We start from the raw sequence: 16,825 nt of genomic DNA, 5'->3' as shown, positions 1-16,825 counted from the left end.
GGATGGGGAGCAGCTGGAAATTGCAAGGGCTGCTCCCGGAGATTGATCCGGGCCCACCGAAGGAAGAGAATTAGGGAGAAGGATGAGTCGGGCAAGGCCATAATGAATTAATCAGGGAAAAAAAGACAACAAACATTGATTTTTCTGGGGAGGAAAAAACGGACCTGACTTTTGGATGGTGGATTGAAGGCTGAGGAGAGGTGGGAAACATCGTGGATGCTGGGGCGTCCATCCCCTTCGCTGGGTTCCCGATCAGGGTGGACTATTTTGGAGGTGGAGGGACAGTTAATGCTGCAGACAACCTCATCCATCCTCCTTTTCCCTTAGACAGCAGAGGATGGAGAGAAAACAGACGCGGAGATAACGCTGACGCCTGGCAGAGCGCAATGCATCTTTATTTCGCTGCCTGCAGCTCCTGCAGAAGTGCCGCTGCTGCTGCCCGGGGGTATTCCTGCCTCTTGCCCATCCTTAGGGTGCACCGTGGGGGTAGCGGGGTGCCCCGAGCCCGACGTGCCGGGGTGACCCTGGCCATTCTCTCCAGCCTCCCAGGAGAACCTCCGGGCTTACAAACACGGGAGGGATTTTCTGCCTCCGGCTCTTTTCCGGCTGCCCAAACCTCTGCGGGTTGGGAGCACTCGAGTTGCCAGCTTCAATTTATTGCCAGGCGGTTTCGTCTCCAGCCGTCCGCCCGCTGCCTGCCCTGCTCTGTGCAGGCAGGGCAGCCCCATCCCCTCCGCCCTGCCTGCAGCTCCAGACCCAGCCTCCCCCCTTACCCCCCCAGGGGCAAAAAGGCTCTTCCAAGCCTGGACAAGCTGTTCCCAAGGGCAAAGGCTTAACCGGAGCCGGCAGCAGCTCTGCCCGTGCCAGGCGGGCGGTGATGCTGCTGGACCACCGGCGAGATGCATCCACACCCCAAAAGAGCTGGGGTTAATTTTTAAGACCCTCTGGGGAGCTGCCGGAGCCCGGTTCAGGCAAGGCTTCGGGTGTGATGGCTTAGCTGTTGGCACACGGGGCTGGCTAGCTGTGAAAAAAGGGAGCCTGTGTGGATAAAGTTCCTCCAGGGAGGACGAAAGGGTTGCAGAGTTCTGCTGGGGACGGGAAGGAGCCCCCCCGCAGAGGGGTTTTCCCCCCAGGACACGGGGCTGGGCACACGCAGTGGCACCAGGCTCTGCTATATGATGGCAGAGTTCCTGGGGGATAAATGCATCAAACACTTGGGACTGGGGTTACGGCCATCGGCCATCGCATGTGTGATGGCATCGCATGCGCGATGGCATCACGTAGCAGGCGGCAACCTCCCGTCCCCTGCCGGCACCGCCGGCTCCGGTGCCCAGACCAACTCCGCAAACCCCTCGTGCAAAGTCACAGCTCCCCGGGGCTGGGGAGAGGAGCCAGGACCCCCCAAAAACCGTGGAGCTGAGCCGGGTTGGGGTCCTACCAGCAAGCGAGGCCATGCGTGGGGTGACGGCGGAGCCCGTCCCCGCCATCCTAGGGCTCGGCGTTGGCGGCGGCGTGGGCGGCCGAGCTCTGCAGGCGCCGGCTCAGCTCGGCGTGGAGGCGGCGGGAGGTGGCATCGAGGGTCTGGGCCAGGCGGCCGGTGAGCCGTAGCATGTGGGCCACCACGCGAACACCCTTCCGCAGCCTGGTGGGGCAGGGAGATGGGCTCGGTGTCCCCCGTGTCCTTACCGGGCTCCTCGCAGTGTGTGGAAGGTGATGCTGCAGCACTGGGGGTCCTGGAGGGGGTCCCCAAGCTGGGAGAGGGGGTACCCCGACTCCTCCATCCTGGCGAACGCTGCTCCATCATCCCGTCGTGGCTCAGCTGTGCTGGGTCACTGGTTTAGGAGTGACAACCCCCCCTTCCTGGTATCGCACCCCCCACCCTGCCCTCGGAGGACCCCTCACCGGTCCCGCTATGGTGGGTTTAGGGCAGGGACACACGCACGGGTGTTAACGGCAGCGGTTTGCTGAGCATCCAAACCCTGCGTGTCACCTGAGAGCCACCACGAAGGCTGTGGGACCCTTGGGGACACCCAGACCCCCCCAGGTGTCTACGGCCTGGGGCTGGCTCCCACCCATGGATTTCAGGGCATCAGCTCCACGGAGCATGTCCCACGGTCCGTCCCCCTCCCGTGGCACTTACTTCTCCTTCTTCTCGGCCGTCCGTGGGTGATCGGCCTCGGCCACGTGAGCCTCCAGCTCCCTGCGGACATTATCCAGGCTCTCCTGAAATTCCAGGTTGGCCCCGTGGATGGCGGGCAGCGCCTCGGTGATGATGTCCTGGTAGCGGGTCTGGTTGTCCTCCAGCGCGGCCGCCGTCTCCACGTCCTTCAGGCTGGCCTTGGTGTCCTGCAAGAGGTTCTTGAGGTGATCCAGCTCGTCGCGGGAAGCAGAGGAGGGTGGCCCACGGGGGCTGCAAGGGCTGGGGGCGTGGAAGGTGATGCCGCAGCGCTGGGGGTCCCGGAGGGGGTCCCCATCCTGGGCGAGGTGGTACCCAAACTCCTCCGTCCTGACGCTGGCTGTCACGTCCTCTTCTGGTCCCCCCTGGGTGGTGGCGGGGGGGACAAGGGCGCAGAGCCCCACCAGCAGGCACCAGCCAGGGCCCCCCGGGACCATGGTGTCCTTCAGGAGCAAAGAGAAATGGGGGGGTCGAGGCTGCAGCTGAGAAACCCTCTGAGGCCCTTTTGGGTATGTGTCCCCCCAGTTCACACCAGCAAAATCCCCCAAGTGCCCTTATTTTTCCATGCGTATGCATATCTGGCTGCTGGGCTTTGGGATTTGCGGGTGCCGTACCCCACTATCCCCGCGCCATGGAGGAACCCCCCCGGGAAGGGGGGGGGAGCCTTTCTGCATACTCCCCCCCACCCAGCGCAGCACATTGAGCATATTGATGGGGAAACTGAGGCACGGAGGGGTTAAGATGAGGGCTGGAAGGGCTGGGGTGAGGCTGATCCTACTCGTCCCCCCCAAAACCCCCCTCTGGAGCCATGGAAAAGCAGGAGGCCGCCGTGGGGGGGGGCAGACAATACGGCTCTTTCAAAACCGCCACCGGAAAGTCTTGGCGCCGGGGCCGGGGGAGCGGGTGCCAGAGGCTGTCGGCGCGGCGCGGGGGCTCAGGGGGGTCCCCACCCACACCCCGCATCCTCCCAGCCGTGCCTGAGCCCCTCCGCAGAGGAAAGGGGGCTCCCGTCGGCATCCCAGCTCCCTGCCGGCATCCTGGGGTGCAATGAGCTTCTCAGGTCTCAGGCCAGCACCTGGCAGGGGTGGGTGGTTTTCGCTTTGGAGCAAAGGACCCCAAAAGAAGAGGAGGGGGGGGCGGCAGCTGGGGGACCCCCCCCGGCGGAGACCGCAGCGGCCCCGCGGCCCAGCCCTGCCACGAGTTGGCTGGGTCTCAGAGGCGTAGCCATGCTGGCATTTCGCTGGCACCGAGGCTGGGTTGTTCCTCCCAGCTCTTCTCGCCAGAATAGCAACAGGCCAGCAAAATTCTTCTTTTCCCCCTTCTTTTTTCCCCTCAAAAATGCTCCCACCTTTTTAGCAGGGAGAAGCCAGGGTTGGTGTCACGGCGGCTGGGACCCCGGGGGGCTGCAGACCCGCTGCCGGCCCCTGTTTTGGGGTGAGCGGAGGAGCTGTGCCGGAGCTGCCCCCGCCGTGATGGGAGGAGGAAAAGCCTTCGTCCGCCGGCGATCTGAGCCATGCCAGAAATCAGGGAAGGGGGTTTCATCCACCCACCCGCCGCTGGACCACCCTGGGAGGATGCTGGGGGGGTCGCGTCAGGGGTCCCAGGGACAGCGGGAGGTTGGGGATGAGGGATGGGGGACACCGGGCCCCAGGAGCGGGATGCTGCCCATAAATGCGTGGCTCGTCTGGGCTTGAGCCCCCCTAAAATAACTCTGCCCCCTCCCCAGTAGCCACCCCAGCAAGGAAGAGCCCTCCAGCTCTGCCGCACTGGGCAGGGGTGCAGTTATATCCCCCCCCGCCTCCCCCAGCTCCCGAGCTATGGCCGAGCCAGCATCCCACCTTTAGTTTTGCAGGTGGGGAAACTGAGGCAGGGGGTTTGGATTGCCCGTGAAACCGCTGCCGATCCCTCCCGGTCCCCCCTGCCCCGCTCACCGCTCGGCGACGCGGCCGTCCCGCCACGGCACTGCCGGCGGCTCCCCGAGGCGGGGCCGGCCCACGCACATGCACACGCACACACACGGCCTCGGCCACGGCCACGGCGTGTCTGGCACTGAGCACACCAGGGCTGGTTCAGGGTGTGCAAGGGGTCATGCGTACCCCCCCCGAGGCTCCCTCTCTGGGGGGGGTTCAGGGTTGCTGAAATGGCCAGGTGGCATACACGTGTGTGCACGTATGTGCTTGGCATGCAGGCATGTGCTGAGCACGCACGTACATGCTCGGCGCCCACGCAGTTGCCTGGTGGTGCACACCCGTGCTCAGCAGCGCACACGCGTGCTTAGCAGTGCACACATGTGCTGAGTGTGCACACACATGCCTGGCAGTGCTCGTACAGCCTCAGCGTGCACACACGTGCTTGGAGATGCACACACATGCTTAACGGTGCACACACATCCTCAGCGACGTGCCTGGTGGTGTGCATGCATGTTCAGCACACACACATGTGTTTTGCATATGCACACGTGTGTGTGCATGTATGTGCACCTGTGCATACACGCCTGCATGTGTATGTTTATGTGCATGCTTGTGCACACGCATTTTTGTGTGTGCATGTGTACATATATGTGTGCATGCATGTAAGTGTGCACATGTGCATGTGGGCGGGCATGTATGTGCATGTAGGTGTGCGTGTTCCTGCATGTATGCAGGCGTGTGCATGTGAACATGTGCGTGTGTACATGTGTGTGCACACGCGTGTGCACGCCTGCAGCACGTGGCCAGTCCTGCCTGCGCACCCCCTGCCCCTTCCCGCTTCCAGCACCATTATGCCCCTCGGAGTTGGGGGCAGGCAGGTCGGGTGAGCGGGTGCTCCTGCACCCTGGGGAGCTGAGGAGAAGCTCGGGCTCCCCGTTAATGGAAGAAAACGCGATTTTGGGCAAAACCTGGGTGAGCAGCTGCAGGGTCCCTGGAGGGACACCCTCCGTGACGGGCGCTAGACGGCGGCGCTAGGACCCAGCGCGGCGCTCGGGCAGGGGGCGGGACGAGGCCGCGGGGGCGGGGCCTGTAGCGCGATGGAAGGGCCTCCGCGCTGGCGGCGTTGAGGTCTCTGGGGTCCCGGGTTCGAGTCCGGTTACCGGCGGCGGGGGGGCGACCATGGCGCGGCGGGCCGTGTTGTTCGACCTTAGCGGCGTGCTCTTTCGGCCCGGCCTGCAGCAGTTCCTGGGCTCCTGCGAGCGGGACTGCGCTCTGCCCAGGTACGGCCCGACCCGGCCCGTCCCGGCCTGTCCCGGCCCGTCCCGGCGGCACTCGTCCGCCCGCGCTTCGGCACATCGCCGCTTGGCCGGAGACACGTAGAGACGAGGCGACAATACTGTGTGTGCGGCCGCCGCCCGCGCGTGGTTTGCGCCACTGGTCCCCCGTAGCAGGAGGACGGGGCTGGGGGCACCCGGTCCGGGACGTGGGGGGCGAGCTGGGGTCCCTCTGTATATGTGGGGTACGGGCTGGGGACCCGCAGGCCTGGGCGTGGGGTGCAGGCTGGGGAGGGTCCTGTCCTGGATGTGGGGTGCAGGCTAGGGGGAGAAGGCAGGGTGGCCTCTCCTGGACGCGGGGTGCAGGTCAGTGGTTAAAAGTAACCCCCAAAGACGCAGGATTGCCATAGGGGACGCTGGCAGCAGCAGTAAGAAGAGCAACTAATTATTAAATAAGCAGGATAATTAATTAAGCCCATCCTTGCCGCAGCGCTGAGACCCGACACAACTCAGTGCATGAGCTGGAGCTGATGAGACCCAAAGCAGGTCCCAAAGAGCCTCGCAAGTCCTAGCGAACCCTTTGGCCCATTTAATACAGGGTACTTGGGAATTTGTAATCCCAAAAGCTCCCAAACAGGAGCCAAATGGGTTCTGTCTGTTTGCATCCCCGAAAATGCTGGGATCTCCCAGCAGAGTGTGGGTGTTAAAAAAAAGCAGGGAGTTAAAAAAAAAAAAACAAACTAAATGCTGGAGGATGTGGAGCAGATGGAGCAATAAATTCCCAGATTATCAGGCCATCAAACATATTTTTGCTTCACTTTATATTAAAAAAAAAAATAATGACAGCAATCCTGCTGGAACAGGTAAAGCTGCTTTATTTTTAACTGAGCTGCATTTTTATCGACTCGGAGGACAGCTTTGTCCTAAAGCCAGTCGCTGTAATCTTGTTTTATTGCTGCCCGAGAAGGCCTTTTGTGATCTTGTGATAGGGGCAAATTATTTTCCCTGAGCTACAGCTTACAAAATACCTTGCTCTTTGCATTATTTTTTTATTACTGGCAAAGCTCCCTGCTCGTCTATCTGCAGGGCGAAGTAATTGAGCTGCCAGCAGAAATAAATGGCTAGCGATCTCCTGGTCGTGTAATGAAGTGGTGCTCCGGTCCTGGGTGATGATGGAGGCTGGAGGCACAGAGCATCCTTCTCCCTGTAGCGCACCCCAGCACCCCTCCGGTATTGGGGTGTCGTGTCCTGTCACCCCCCCAGCTGACCTCTCCTCCTTTGCCTTGCAGGAATTTCTTGCAAAACGTCATGTTTGCCGGCGGATCCGACAGTCCTTATACCAAAGCCGTGAGGGGACAGATCACCCTGTCCCAGGTGAGCCCGCGGGTACCAGTCGTGGAGCATCACCGGTGCCTTGGATGGGGCTCGGGAAGGAGCCGAGGGGAGCAGGCTCCAGGATGGGCTGCCTTTTCTTTCTTGGGGGGTCAACTGAACGACTGCGTGGGTGTTTTCCAGCTCTTTTCGGAGATGGAAGAGGGCTGCAGGCAGCACGCCTCTGCCTCGGGCATCGTCCTGCCGCCCACCTTCTCCATCGCCCGAGCCTTCAAGGAGATGGCAGCCGAGGGGACCGTCAATGCCCCCCTTCTGCGGGCAGCGAGGGTGCTGCGCAGGAACGGTGGGTGCTGGGGGGCTTTTGGGCAAGGGGTGCTGGAGTAAGGGTGCTGCTCCCCTCCCAAGCAGATGCCACGGGGGTCCCTGGTTGGTCCCACCATGGGGTCCCTGCTAGGTCCCTCATCATCATCCAAGGACTCTCCTGATGTCACCTCTCAGCATCCTCTAACTGAATATTCTGAGCCCTGCTACCAAATCCATCAGACATGTTATCACCCAGCCAGCAATTAGCAGGATGCCATAGCTCTTCGCCCCGTGCCGTGGCCGGTCCATTGGCTCAGTCCTCAGCACCTTGGCGTGCCTGAGCTCCGGCTCACATCCAGCTTCTGTTGGGAGGACTGAGCCTTTCTGGAAGTGCAAATTGGGCATAAGCTCCTGCTGAGCATCCTTTTATCTCCTATCGGGCTTATCCTGGTCCAGTCAGAGCCTTGTAAATCAGAGATTTTAGGTTGGGAAGGTCTGAGAAACGCAGCTGGGGAGGGGAGGTGAAAGCAGATGCTTGTGGGAGAGCTGGAGTGAGAAAACCAGCGCTCCCTGCTCTGCCCTTTCCTAGGATTTAAGACCTGTGTCCTCACCAACAACTGGGTGGATGACAGTGCGGGGCGGCTCTTCACGGCCACGCTGATGAACCTGCTGCACCGTCACTTCGACCTGGTGATCGAGTCCTGCCGGCTCGGAGCGCGGAAGCCAGATCCCCAGATCTACACCTACGCCCTGGATGCACTGCGGGCAAAACCGCAGGAGGTACGACCATCACCCCCAAAACACAGGGAACAGAGGGGTCCCTCCGGGCACCCAAAGTCCAGCGGCTGCCCTTCCCCAGGGTGCTGAGCCCGGCTCTCGCTGGTCTACCTCCAGGTCATCCTCCTGGACGACATCGGGGAGAACTTGAAGCCGGCCCGGGAGATGGGCATGGCCACCGTCCTCGTCAGGGACACCGAAACCGTCCTGAAGGAGCTAGAGGAGCTCTCGGGTGTCCAGGCACGTAGTGGTGGTCTGGGTCCTCTCTGTCTCCTGCTCTTCTGGGGATCCTGGACCAGTTCTGCAGAGCCAGGAGGGATGGGCTCGGGCTTCTGGGTCTTGCCGTGATGCGGTGCTGGTGCAGGACTTGCGGGCAGCTTTGGAAACGAATGGGGTGGGGGCTGTGATCTCCTGCAAACTCTGCCCACCCCCCGATAACCTCATCCCGGGGACCTGCTGAGCCGTGTCCATCTCAAGCGCATGGATGTCCCACCAGCAGCAGGGCAGCAGGGATGTCCCGTGGAGCTCCAGGCTTGCTCAGGAGCTCACCCTGTGCTCCTCACCCTGCAGCTTCTCACCCAAGAAGAGCCGCTGCCAACTGCGTGTGATCCATCCGATGTGACCCACGGATACGTGCCCATCCGGGTAGGGTGGAGGGGACTGCCTCGGTGACAAGGTGTCCCCAGTCTTGGCAGGGCTTGGGGAGGGTCTTGAGCCCCGTGCAAGGATGTGCCAGCCCAGGGGTGGCTTGTTGGGTTGTCCACCCTCCTGTGTGGGCTGCTCTGGGTGGGGAATGCTGACCAACCCCATCGTTCAGGTCTTCTCCATCCACCCCAGGAGCTAAAATGTGCTGGCGTGGCTCTGGGATGGTGGACTGGAGGAGGGGGATGAGCTCCCACGCCTGGTGACCGGCGGTGGGTGGAGAGTTTGGGGGTGAAGCCGTGCCACCCGCAGCTGGCGAGGCTCTCCGTCCCTTCCAGCCCGGCGTCCAGCTGCACTTTGTGGAAATGGGGCATGGCCCCGTCGTCTGCCTCTGCCACGGCTTCCCCGAGTCCTGGCTCTCCTGGCGCTACCAGGTGATGGCGGGGACGGGGAGGGGGGTGGACCACGGGGGCTGGCGGTGGGATGCTGGAGCATGGTGGAGGGGGTGCCTGGCCATCACTCCTGGGGGTTCCCGGGGCCATCCCACCCCCCTGCCTTGAGCCTTGAGGGACACGGGACACAGCCCAGGAGTGTTCGCCACCCTCCAGCCTCAGCAGCCCGCATCTGCCCTCCTGGGACATCTCCAGGCGTGCTGGGGTGGGCAGATGCAGGATGGGTGCTGGCACCAGGGGAGAGGGGGGGTCTGGGGGTCTCTGCATCCTTTGGAGGCTGCTGCTTTCCCTCCTAGATCCCAGCTTTGGCTGATGCCGGCTTCAGGGTGATCGCTCTAGAGATGAAGGGCTACGGGGAGTCCACGGCCCCGCCAGGTGAGCTGGTTTTAACTGGGGCGTAGGGGGGACGAGGGTGTTCGGGGCTGGAGCTGCCAAGCCCGAAGCCAAGACCCAGGAGGAGATGGGTGGAGGAATTTTCTCCTGGCGGGGTGGAAGCTGTCCTGTTCCTCCTGCAGCCCCAGCAGCTCAGGTGGATGCAGAACACATCTGTAGAAACATGTGGTTGTTAAAATGATGGCAGTTATGTCTTTTGTGCAGACATAAAAGAATATTCCCAGGAGCAGATATGCAAGGTGAGGAGCTGCAGGGCACGGATGTGGGCAGGATGAGTGCGGTGTGGAGAGTGGTGTGGGCTGGTAAGGCATGGTTCTGGGCAGGATCTGACCCTTTCTCTCCTCCCTTCCCCAGGACCTGGCGGTTTTCCTGGACAAACTGGTGAGGAGCCCCCCACGATGGGTCCCTCCTTCTTGGCAAGGTTTGGGTGCATGTCCCCGTGGCTGCCCTTCACCTCTTCCTTCCCATGCTGGGCTGTCTGAGCTCCCCGGTGACTTTGGTCCAAAACCCTTGGGGTAGCACCAAGCCCCGTCTTTGTGTTCTCCATGGATGGGATTTTAAAGGATGGGGATGTTCATACAATCCATTGCCAGTGGGGAGAACTCATCCTTGGGAAAGTCTCCAGCTCTGCGTCCTTTTCCTGGACTTTGTGTCCTTGCTGAGGGTGGGGAGATGGGCTGGTGGCACCTGTTTTGGGTTTGGTAATGTGGTGAGATACTCGTGGAGAAGGATGCTGGGCTGTATCCCCTCCATCCCCTTAAACCCCAACCATAGCAGCTCCCAAGTGGCTGGGGTGGCCGGGGGACCAACGCTGCCCCTCGGCACAGCTCGAATCCGGTGTCTTCTTGGCATCTGATCCACTTGGGTTTGGGAGCTCCAGGTTTAATTCCCATCCTGGCGAGGGGATGGGGTTGATTTCTGCGCCTTATAAAAGAGATGTAAATGGAGGGGAAGAAGGCACAGCCCACAAATGCAAACATCTGCAGGGCTTTTTCCTTGCGAAATGGCTTCCAAGGGAACGAGTCCTTCAAAAAGCACAGTGCTAAAAAAAAACCAACAAAACAACTCAAGAAACAAGGGGGAAGAAAAAGCCCTTGAGGTTTTGCAAGGGCTCCTTGTTTGAGGAGTGGTGGTGGTTTTGTGCCAGCATCGGAGCTGGATGGGTTGTTGGGAGGGGACCAAGCCGGGCGCCACAGGGCTGCGGCTCCGGTTTGGTGCCAAGCAAGCGATGATAAATCACCGAGATTGTTTTGGCTGGGGAACTGCCTTCACGCTGGATTAAAAATGATAAGGAAAATAGATAGAAAGGTGCCCGTCGATACGTAGCCTGTCAAGAGGGTCAGTGCCCATTTTGCTTCAGGGTGAGCTCGGTAGATGGAATGTGAGGTCGTGGCACCCCGTATGGATGGGACTTTGGTTTTCCCTGTCCCTCTGCTACTGTCGGGGCCCATCCTGCTCCTCTCCCCCCTGGGGGGGGTCCTTCTCCCTCCCCTGGGACAACCTGGGAGATTTTGGGGGAGATAAATGACTTCATGAAGCTTCATATGTTGTTTGAGCCCATTTCTGGGATGCAGAAGAGGCAGAGTGGTCCAGGAGCTGGCATGGTGATGGCCAGGGATGGTGGGATGAAACCCATCAGCACCCAGGGGACCCACTCAGCCCCACATTGGAGGTGGGAGATGCTGGGAACTCCCCCAAATTCTCTTCCCCCCCTTGGGGGGGTGGGTCTCAGACGCTGGGTTTCATGCCGTCGGATGGCAGCGAGCAGGGCTCGCCGGCACACGGCCAGCCCTGAGCCACGGCTGCCGGGAGGGTATTTTAATTACGCTTCTAAATATCAGCTAATTATGAACCAGCTGCTACATTGTCAGGAGCGCGGGTTTTAATTGGATTTATTTGTAGGTGCCCAGAGGGGTCAGGAAAATGGAATGGAGCAGGGGGGGAACAGTGAGCTCGGTGTGCCCGGCTCTGGGCAGGATCCGTCTGGCCCTGGGGGATGCTGCGAGCCCCTTCCCAGAGGGGCTGGGGATTTCTTCGGCTGTGCTGATACCAAGACATTCCCCTTGCTGTCACCCTGTGCAATGATCGCACCGGTACGGGTGATCCCAGGGGATGAGCAGCCTTGAGATGTGTTTTCGGTGGATAATGTCGAACCCCTTTCCTCTGGAGGGCCCAGGTACTTGAAATGTTTAATTAAGTCAGAGCAAATTGCTCCAGGGGGATCAGGTAACGCTTCTTCCTTGGGGAAAAAAAAGGAAAAAAACACATAAAAGGAAAAAAAAAGGAAATACTACATTTTTCTGACCTCTTTGCTGCTTCGGAGGAAGGCAAATCAACTCTCGGGTGCTGCTTTTGGGGTGCAGCTGCGGGGGCATGAGCTGACATCCCCCTTCCCCGCAGGGCATCCCACAGACCGTGCTGGTCGGCCACGACTGGGGCGGTGCCGTGGTCTGGAACATGGCTCTCTTCTACCCCGAGAGGGTGAGGTGGGTCCTTGGGGACTGGCCGTACCCCTGCCCCAGATCCTGTCCTGTCCCTACAGCAAAGCCCCAGCTTGCATGGGGCACCCCAAATCTGTGTGCGATGCTGATTCTGTCCCCCTCCATGATGTCCCAGAGCCGTCGCCTCGCTGAACACCCCGTACCGACCCGCCGACCCCGCTGTGGACATCGTGGAGAAGATTAAAACCTACCCCACCTTTGAGTACCAGTTGTATTTTCAGGAGCCGGTGAGTCCAGGACCACAATTTTTATCCTCCACCCCTATTTTGGGGCTTAAACCCCCCCTCCCAAGTATGGGGGTGTGCACACGTTGGGGTCCCCAGCTCATGGTTGGGCATCGCCTGCCCCATAGCCGGGGTGCCACGCCGTGGGGCTCTCGCCGTCACCCCAGCTGCAAATGGCTTGCGGTCACCCTTGCCAGACCTTGTTCCCGTGCTAAACTCTGCAAAAAACCATCCCCGGCCTCCAGCCGAGCCCCGATGGGTGGCAGGATCCAGCCCCGGGGTGGGTTGGGTCCCTGGGGAGGGTTGGCATCACCCACGGTGCTTCCTCCCCCCGTGCAGGGTGTCGCAGAGGCAGAGCTCGAGAAGGACATCGGCCGGACCCTGAAGGTCCTGATCCGCTCCACGCACCAGGAGGTAGGAGTGGGGCTGAGGGCGGACCTGGGGTGGGAGCAGAGGGCTTCACAGCCTGATGTCCTCTCTGAGCCCTGCTAGACTTGTTGGGGCTCTGCCTGTGGCACCCTCTCTCCTTCCACCTTGCCCGTGCCAGGAGCCCAAAGCTTCGGGGGTGGCTTTGCAGTAGCCCACAGTGACCCTCAGCCACGTTCCAGCCCGTGTCTGCTGTCCTTTTGCTGCCAGTCTGTGGCAAAGTCTGCATTCAGTCTGCATCAGTAGGGACCAGAGTGAACGCATCCTTGTAAGCAGCAGTGCAAGGCCCGCAACTCTTTAGGACTCAAAGCTGACCCCAAGTAGGGATTGAGAAGACCTTTAGAAAGCTGTGCTGCCTGGGGAGAGGCAGCCTCGCCTGGGGAACAGCGTGGCCTGTCTGGTGCTGGGCTTGGAGCACGGCGCGGCTGGCAGGGGCAGGGGCTCCTGCTCTCCCTCTGCCCTCGCCGTGCCAGTGCCGCTGGCTTCCTTAACCCCTGCAAATGTTAATGTCTCGCTTCAGGGTGAAAGCCTTTGCAGTTTAAAATAACAGCGCCCCGGGAGTGTACGGGAGGCCGTGCCTTGCCGGCGGCATCCTTCTGCTGGCTGCGCCTGGATCCGCAGCCCGGGGCTGCGTGGTCAATTCCTGCATCCGTGAGGATGCAGTGATGCTCGGTGCTGGCTCCCAGCTCCGCAGCCCAGCGCTGCATGGTCGGTTCCTGCATCCCTTGGGATGCAATGATGCTCAATGCCAGCTCCCAGCGAGGACGGCCGTGGAGCCCCAAGTCTGCCTGGCAGTCCTGGGGAGCCCCCCCGGGATTGGGGTTCCCCCCCCGGGCATGATGCTGCTGCCTGCCTGCCCTCGGTCCCCTCTCTCCCCGCAGGACCGCCTGCCCTTCGCGCTCAACTTCCACAGGGTCCGGGAGAGAGGTAAAGGGGGGGGAGACCTGGCTGCGGGTAGGGGGGGTGCTGCGGCTGGGGGGGTGCTGCAGGTGGGCAGTGCTGTGCCTTTTCTTGCAGGGGGGCTGCTGGTGGGCTTCCCAGAAAACCCCCCCGCCAGCAAGATCCTGGCCGGCCCTGAGCTGCAATACTACATCCAGTGCTTCGAGAAATCTGGCTTCAGGTAGGGGCAGGAGCCGGGGGGATGGTGGGGGGGGACCCCCAAACCCACCTCGGCCTTGCTTTATAACCCTACAAAGGTGCGAGGCTGCCGGGGGGAGGCTGCTTTTCCCTTGCAGGCTCTTCCCGTGCCGGCCGTGCCGTGGGCGGTGGGATGGTCCCCGCAGTGGTGTCGGCAGGAGCTGAGTCCCAGCATCTCCACCCCGTTCCCCTCTCTCCCAGTGGCCCCCTGAACTGGTACCGCAACATGCGACCCAACTGGCGCTGGGCTCTCTCTGCCAAGGACAGGAAGGTGAGGACTGATCCTGCCCCGTGGGGAGCATTTGCAGACCCAACACCTTCTGCACCTTGTCACCTGTGTCCCCTATAGATCACGATGCCAGCCCTGATGGTCACTGCCGGGAAGGATGTGGTGCTCCATCCCAGCATGAGCAAGGGCATGGAGGAGTGGGTAAGGCAGCGTGGTCCCATCCCACCCCAGTCCTGCCCCTGCCCAGGACCGGTGTGCACCGAAGCCATCCCGCTTCCATAAGATCCTACCGCGGGAGAGCCCCGGAGCAGGTCCATCATGCCAAGATGGACTGGATTTGGCCCAGATTCGGGGACTTCACTTGATAAGGGGGGGCAGGCTGATATGGAGGGCGGCATTTGCCTTCTCTCCTGCCTGCAGCAGGCAGGAGGGGATTTGCTTCGGCCAAAATGAAGAGCTGGGGATGCAGGGGCAGCCCGGGGTGGGCTCCTGGTGCCCAGCGTGCCGGATCCTGGCACAAACCAACCCCTGTCCGCTCTGGCACATCCCTCCGTAGATCCCGCAGCTGCGCCGGGAGCACATCGAGGAGTGCGGGCACTGGACGCAGATGGAGAGGTACCGCGGTCCCGGCGTGCACGGCCTCGCTCTGTCGGAGCCGGGCTCCCTCTTCTCCGGGGGGAGGGAAGCCAGATCCCACCCCAGCTTTGTGCCGTTCCCCCCAGGCCGGCGGTGCTGAACAGGATCCTGGTGGAGTGGCTGGAGGGGCTCCCCCCCGACACCCCCTTGCCCAAGATCTCCAGGCTGTGAGCGGGGGGCACTACCCCGTGCCTTGCCTCCTTCCTGGGATGATTGTGCCTTTAGGGTTTGATTTTTTTTTTTTTTTTTTTTTAAACTTTTAGGGTTGGATTTTTACCTTTAGGGCTTGATTTGTATTTTGGGGGGGTTGATGGGTGGAAGCGGTGGGTGAGCCGGGGCTGGGAGGAGGGTAGCACAAAGCATCGCCCCTACTTTGTGCAGCTAAAAGAGTCCCTGTGAGCTCTCGGGGGGGTCCTGGGGTGTTGGGAGATGGTTTGGGGTTGGACCCATCCTCGTGCCATGGCAGGGGCTGCATCGGGGCTGCCCTATCCCCCCAACCCCATCCCAGGGGCTTCCCTCACTTGGGGGTTTGGGTCCCGGGTTGTGGCCACTCGTGCCGCGTGGTTAGTTTTGGCGTGGAGGTTTTAATGCACTAAATGAATACTGCCTGAGAAATTGCCTTCTGCTTTGTAACGTTGAGAAATAAAGCACAAAGTGACCCGAGCGCCTCGGCTCTCCCCGTGGTCCGTAGGGTGCGGGCTCATACAGCATCTCGCTGCCTCTTCCCCGTGGCCCATCCCCGTGGTGTCAGGGCTCAGCCCCTGCCTGCAGCCCCCTTCCCCTGAGCTCCCGGCCCTTCTCCCGGCCTCAACAGCCGTTACAAACAGACATCCAGGACAGCATCAGGATTTGGGCAAACACGCTTGGTATTTCCCCCCTCAGCTAAATTCTCCCCAGCCCTCAACTATTTTCAGCTGGGGCTTTGCGGTTTGTCTGTCTGCATCCCTCCTCCCAGCCCTTCCCCGCTCTGCCAGCAAGCCCACGGGAATGTTTTGCATCCGGATTAATCCCTGAAAAAGGAGTTGTCTGGATTGGAGATGGAGAGGGGAAAAAACCCCCGGGCCTTGGGTGGGCAAGGAGAGGTTTAAACCTGCTCCCTCCAGCCTGGAGTTATCCGTAACCCTGGCTGTCATCCTCTCCGGGTTTGCTGGCAGGGGAGGCAGCCTTGGGAGCGGGTTTCGGAGCTGCTTTGGACTCTGCTGCTGAAATGTAAAATCCAAGAGCATCGTCCCTGGGCGGCCAGGAGCTGTGACCAAGCACCCGCCCTGGAGCCCTGCCTGGAAAGCCAAGCGGGCGCTGCCAAAACGGCCTCTCCCGTGGCACTGGCATCTGGGTTTATGGTTTTAATAGGTATTTGCAGCCTCCTGCCAGCCTTCCCTGCAGCCCAGCCCCTGGCAGGGGCCTGACCTGGGTGTTTCCACCCCGCTCTTGGGGGGGCTGCAAGGCTGCGGCGGTGCCCAGCAGCGCACTGGCCCTCCCACAGACCCTGGGAATGATTTTGGGAGGCAGGAGGACCTGCGGAGAGCTTCCCAAGCCCCCTTCGCTCCTTACGCACCGTGTAATCCCCCCCTACATTGCCACATCAGGGCATTGCTCCTGCTCCGGCTGCCCCCGTCCTGCAGATTCCCACCCCGCACCAGCTCCGTTCCCCCTCTCCTGCAGCCCAGACGGGCTTCTCCACCTCCCACCCGCCCACCCTGGATGCATACGTCCTTATCCCCAGGGGTGCATGCATCTTTGGTACATATGCATCCCCAGTTCCCTGGGTGCATGCATCCCCAGTCTCCAGGGTGCGCGTGTCCTCAGTCCCCAGTGCATGCATCCTCCATCCCCCCATGCACGTGTCCTCGGCACGTCCAGCAAGCTCTGATGCCCATGCCTGCAGGCCAGTGGGGTGGGATTAGCCAAAGGGCGACTGGTTGGGATGGGGACACCCCCTGCCTGCGGAGCGGGGAACCTGGGAAACCAGCCGAGCCGAAGCAGACTTGGGCTTCGATGCTGGCAGGTCCAGGAGAGCAAGGCCAGAGCAATGCAGACGCCATCAGAAGAGATGCAAAGTCCCACCTTGGTTTCCTCCAGGGCTTCGCTCCATCTCTCAGAGGATTTATTCCCAGGAGAAAACCTCCAGCCATGAACATGAGCGATGGCACTGGCTGCCGCTGCCTAATAGCACCCGTGGGGCCGGGCCCCAGCGTGACGGATGGAGCCTGAAATAAAGAAATAAATCTGGCTGCAGACTGAGCTCCTCCAGGCCATTTCTTTTCGCAGCTCGAAGCCGCTCACCATGGTCTCAGGCGCAGTGGAGGGAGAGGGACCGCATCCCTCAGGGTGCTGTGGAGCTGGAGAGCTTGTACCAGCAACCCCCCCCAGGGTGGATGTGGTCTCCATCTGCACGATGCACTGTGGCTCTATC

At 61.3% G+C, this 16,825-nt stretch overlaps 2 protein-coding genes across 2 annotated transcripts; one reads left to right on the top strand and one right to left on the bottom strand.

Moving 5' to 3' along the window:
• Nucleotides 1–361: 361 nt before the first annotated feature.
• On the bottom strand, nt 362–4,234 carry LOC138689663 (uncharacterized). The gene is made up of 3 exons (XM_069805459.1): nt 4,108–4,234; nt 2,141–2,619; nt 362–1,642 (listed from the first exon to the last, which is right to left on the bottom strand). Exons 2-3 carry the CDS (start codon nt 2,611–2,613, stop codon nt 1,489–1,491), a joined length of 627 nt encoding a protein of 208 aa, XP_069661560.1. The 5' UTR covers nt 2,614–2,619; nt 4,108–4,234; the 3' UTR covers nt 362–1,488.
• A 936-nt stretch (nt 4,235–5,170) lies between these two features.
• On the top strand, nt 5,171–15,075 carry EPHX2 (epoxide hydrolase 2). The gene is made up of 19 exons (XM_069805458.1): nt 5,171–5,366; nt 6,650–6,734; nt 6,876–7,035; nt 7,585–7,775; nt 7,890–8,012; nt 8,343–8,417; nt 8,753–8,848; nt 9,163–9,241; nt 9,464–9,498; nt 9,614–9,640; nt 11,660–11,745; nt 11,876–11,987; nt 12,324–12,398; nt 13,292–13,337; nt 13,428–13,530; nt 13,749–13,818; nt 13,897–13,977; nt 14,333–14,391; nt 14,499–15,075. Exons 1-19 carry the CDS (start codon nt 5,266–5,268, stop codon nt 14,581–14,583), a joined length of 1,689 nt encoding a protein of 562 aa, XP_069661559.1. The 5' UTR covers nt 5,171–5,265; the 3' UTR covers nt 14,584–15,075.
• Nucleotides 15,076–16,825: the final 1,750 nt, after the last annotated feature.

Source organism: Haliaeetus albicilla, chromosome 18 (assembly GCF_947461875.1).
Source record: "Haliaeetus albicilla chromosome 18, bHalAlb1.1, whole genome shotgun sequence".
NCBI classification, from domain to species: Eukaryota; Metazoa; Chordata; class Aves; order Accipitriformes; family Accipitridae; genus Haliaeetus; species Haliaeetus albicilla.
Note: the sequence above shows the minus strand (reverse complement) of the source record. Positions and strands in the feature narration are given on the sequence as shown.

What these genes read in the sequence shown, in the direction of transcription:
- LOC138689663 (XM_069805459.1), bottom strand. Translation starts at nt 2,613, where the DNA reads ATGGTCCCGGGGGGCCCTGGCTGGTGCCTGCTGGTGGGGCTCTGCGCC. An exon ending in ACGGCCGAGAAGAAGGAGAA is followed by an intron (nt 1,643 to 2,140) that starts GTAAGTGCCACG and finishes CTGCCCCACCAG; the next exon opens with GCTGCGGAAGGGTGTTCGCG.
- EPHX2 (XM_069805458.1), top strand. Translation starts at nt 5,266, where the DNA reads ATGGCGCGGCGGGCCGTGTTGTTCGACCTTAGCGGCGTGCTCTTTCGG. An exon ending in GAGGGTGCTGCGCAGGAACG is followed by an intron (nt 7,036 to 7,584) that starts GTGGGTGCTGGG and finishes GCCCTTTCCTAG; the next exon opens with GATTTAAGACCTGTGTCCTC. An exon ending in AGGAGCTCTCGGGTGTCCAG is followed by an intron (nt 8,013 to 8,342) that starts GCACGTAGTGGT and finishes CTCACCCTGCAG; the next exon opens with CTTCTCACCCAAGAAGAGCC.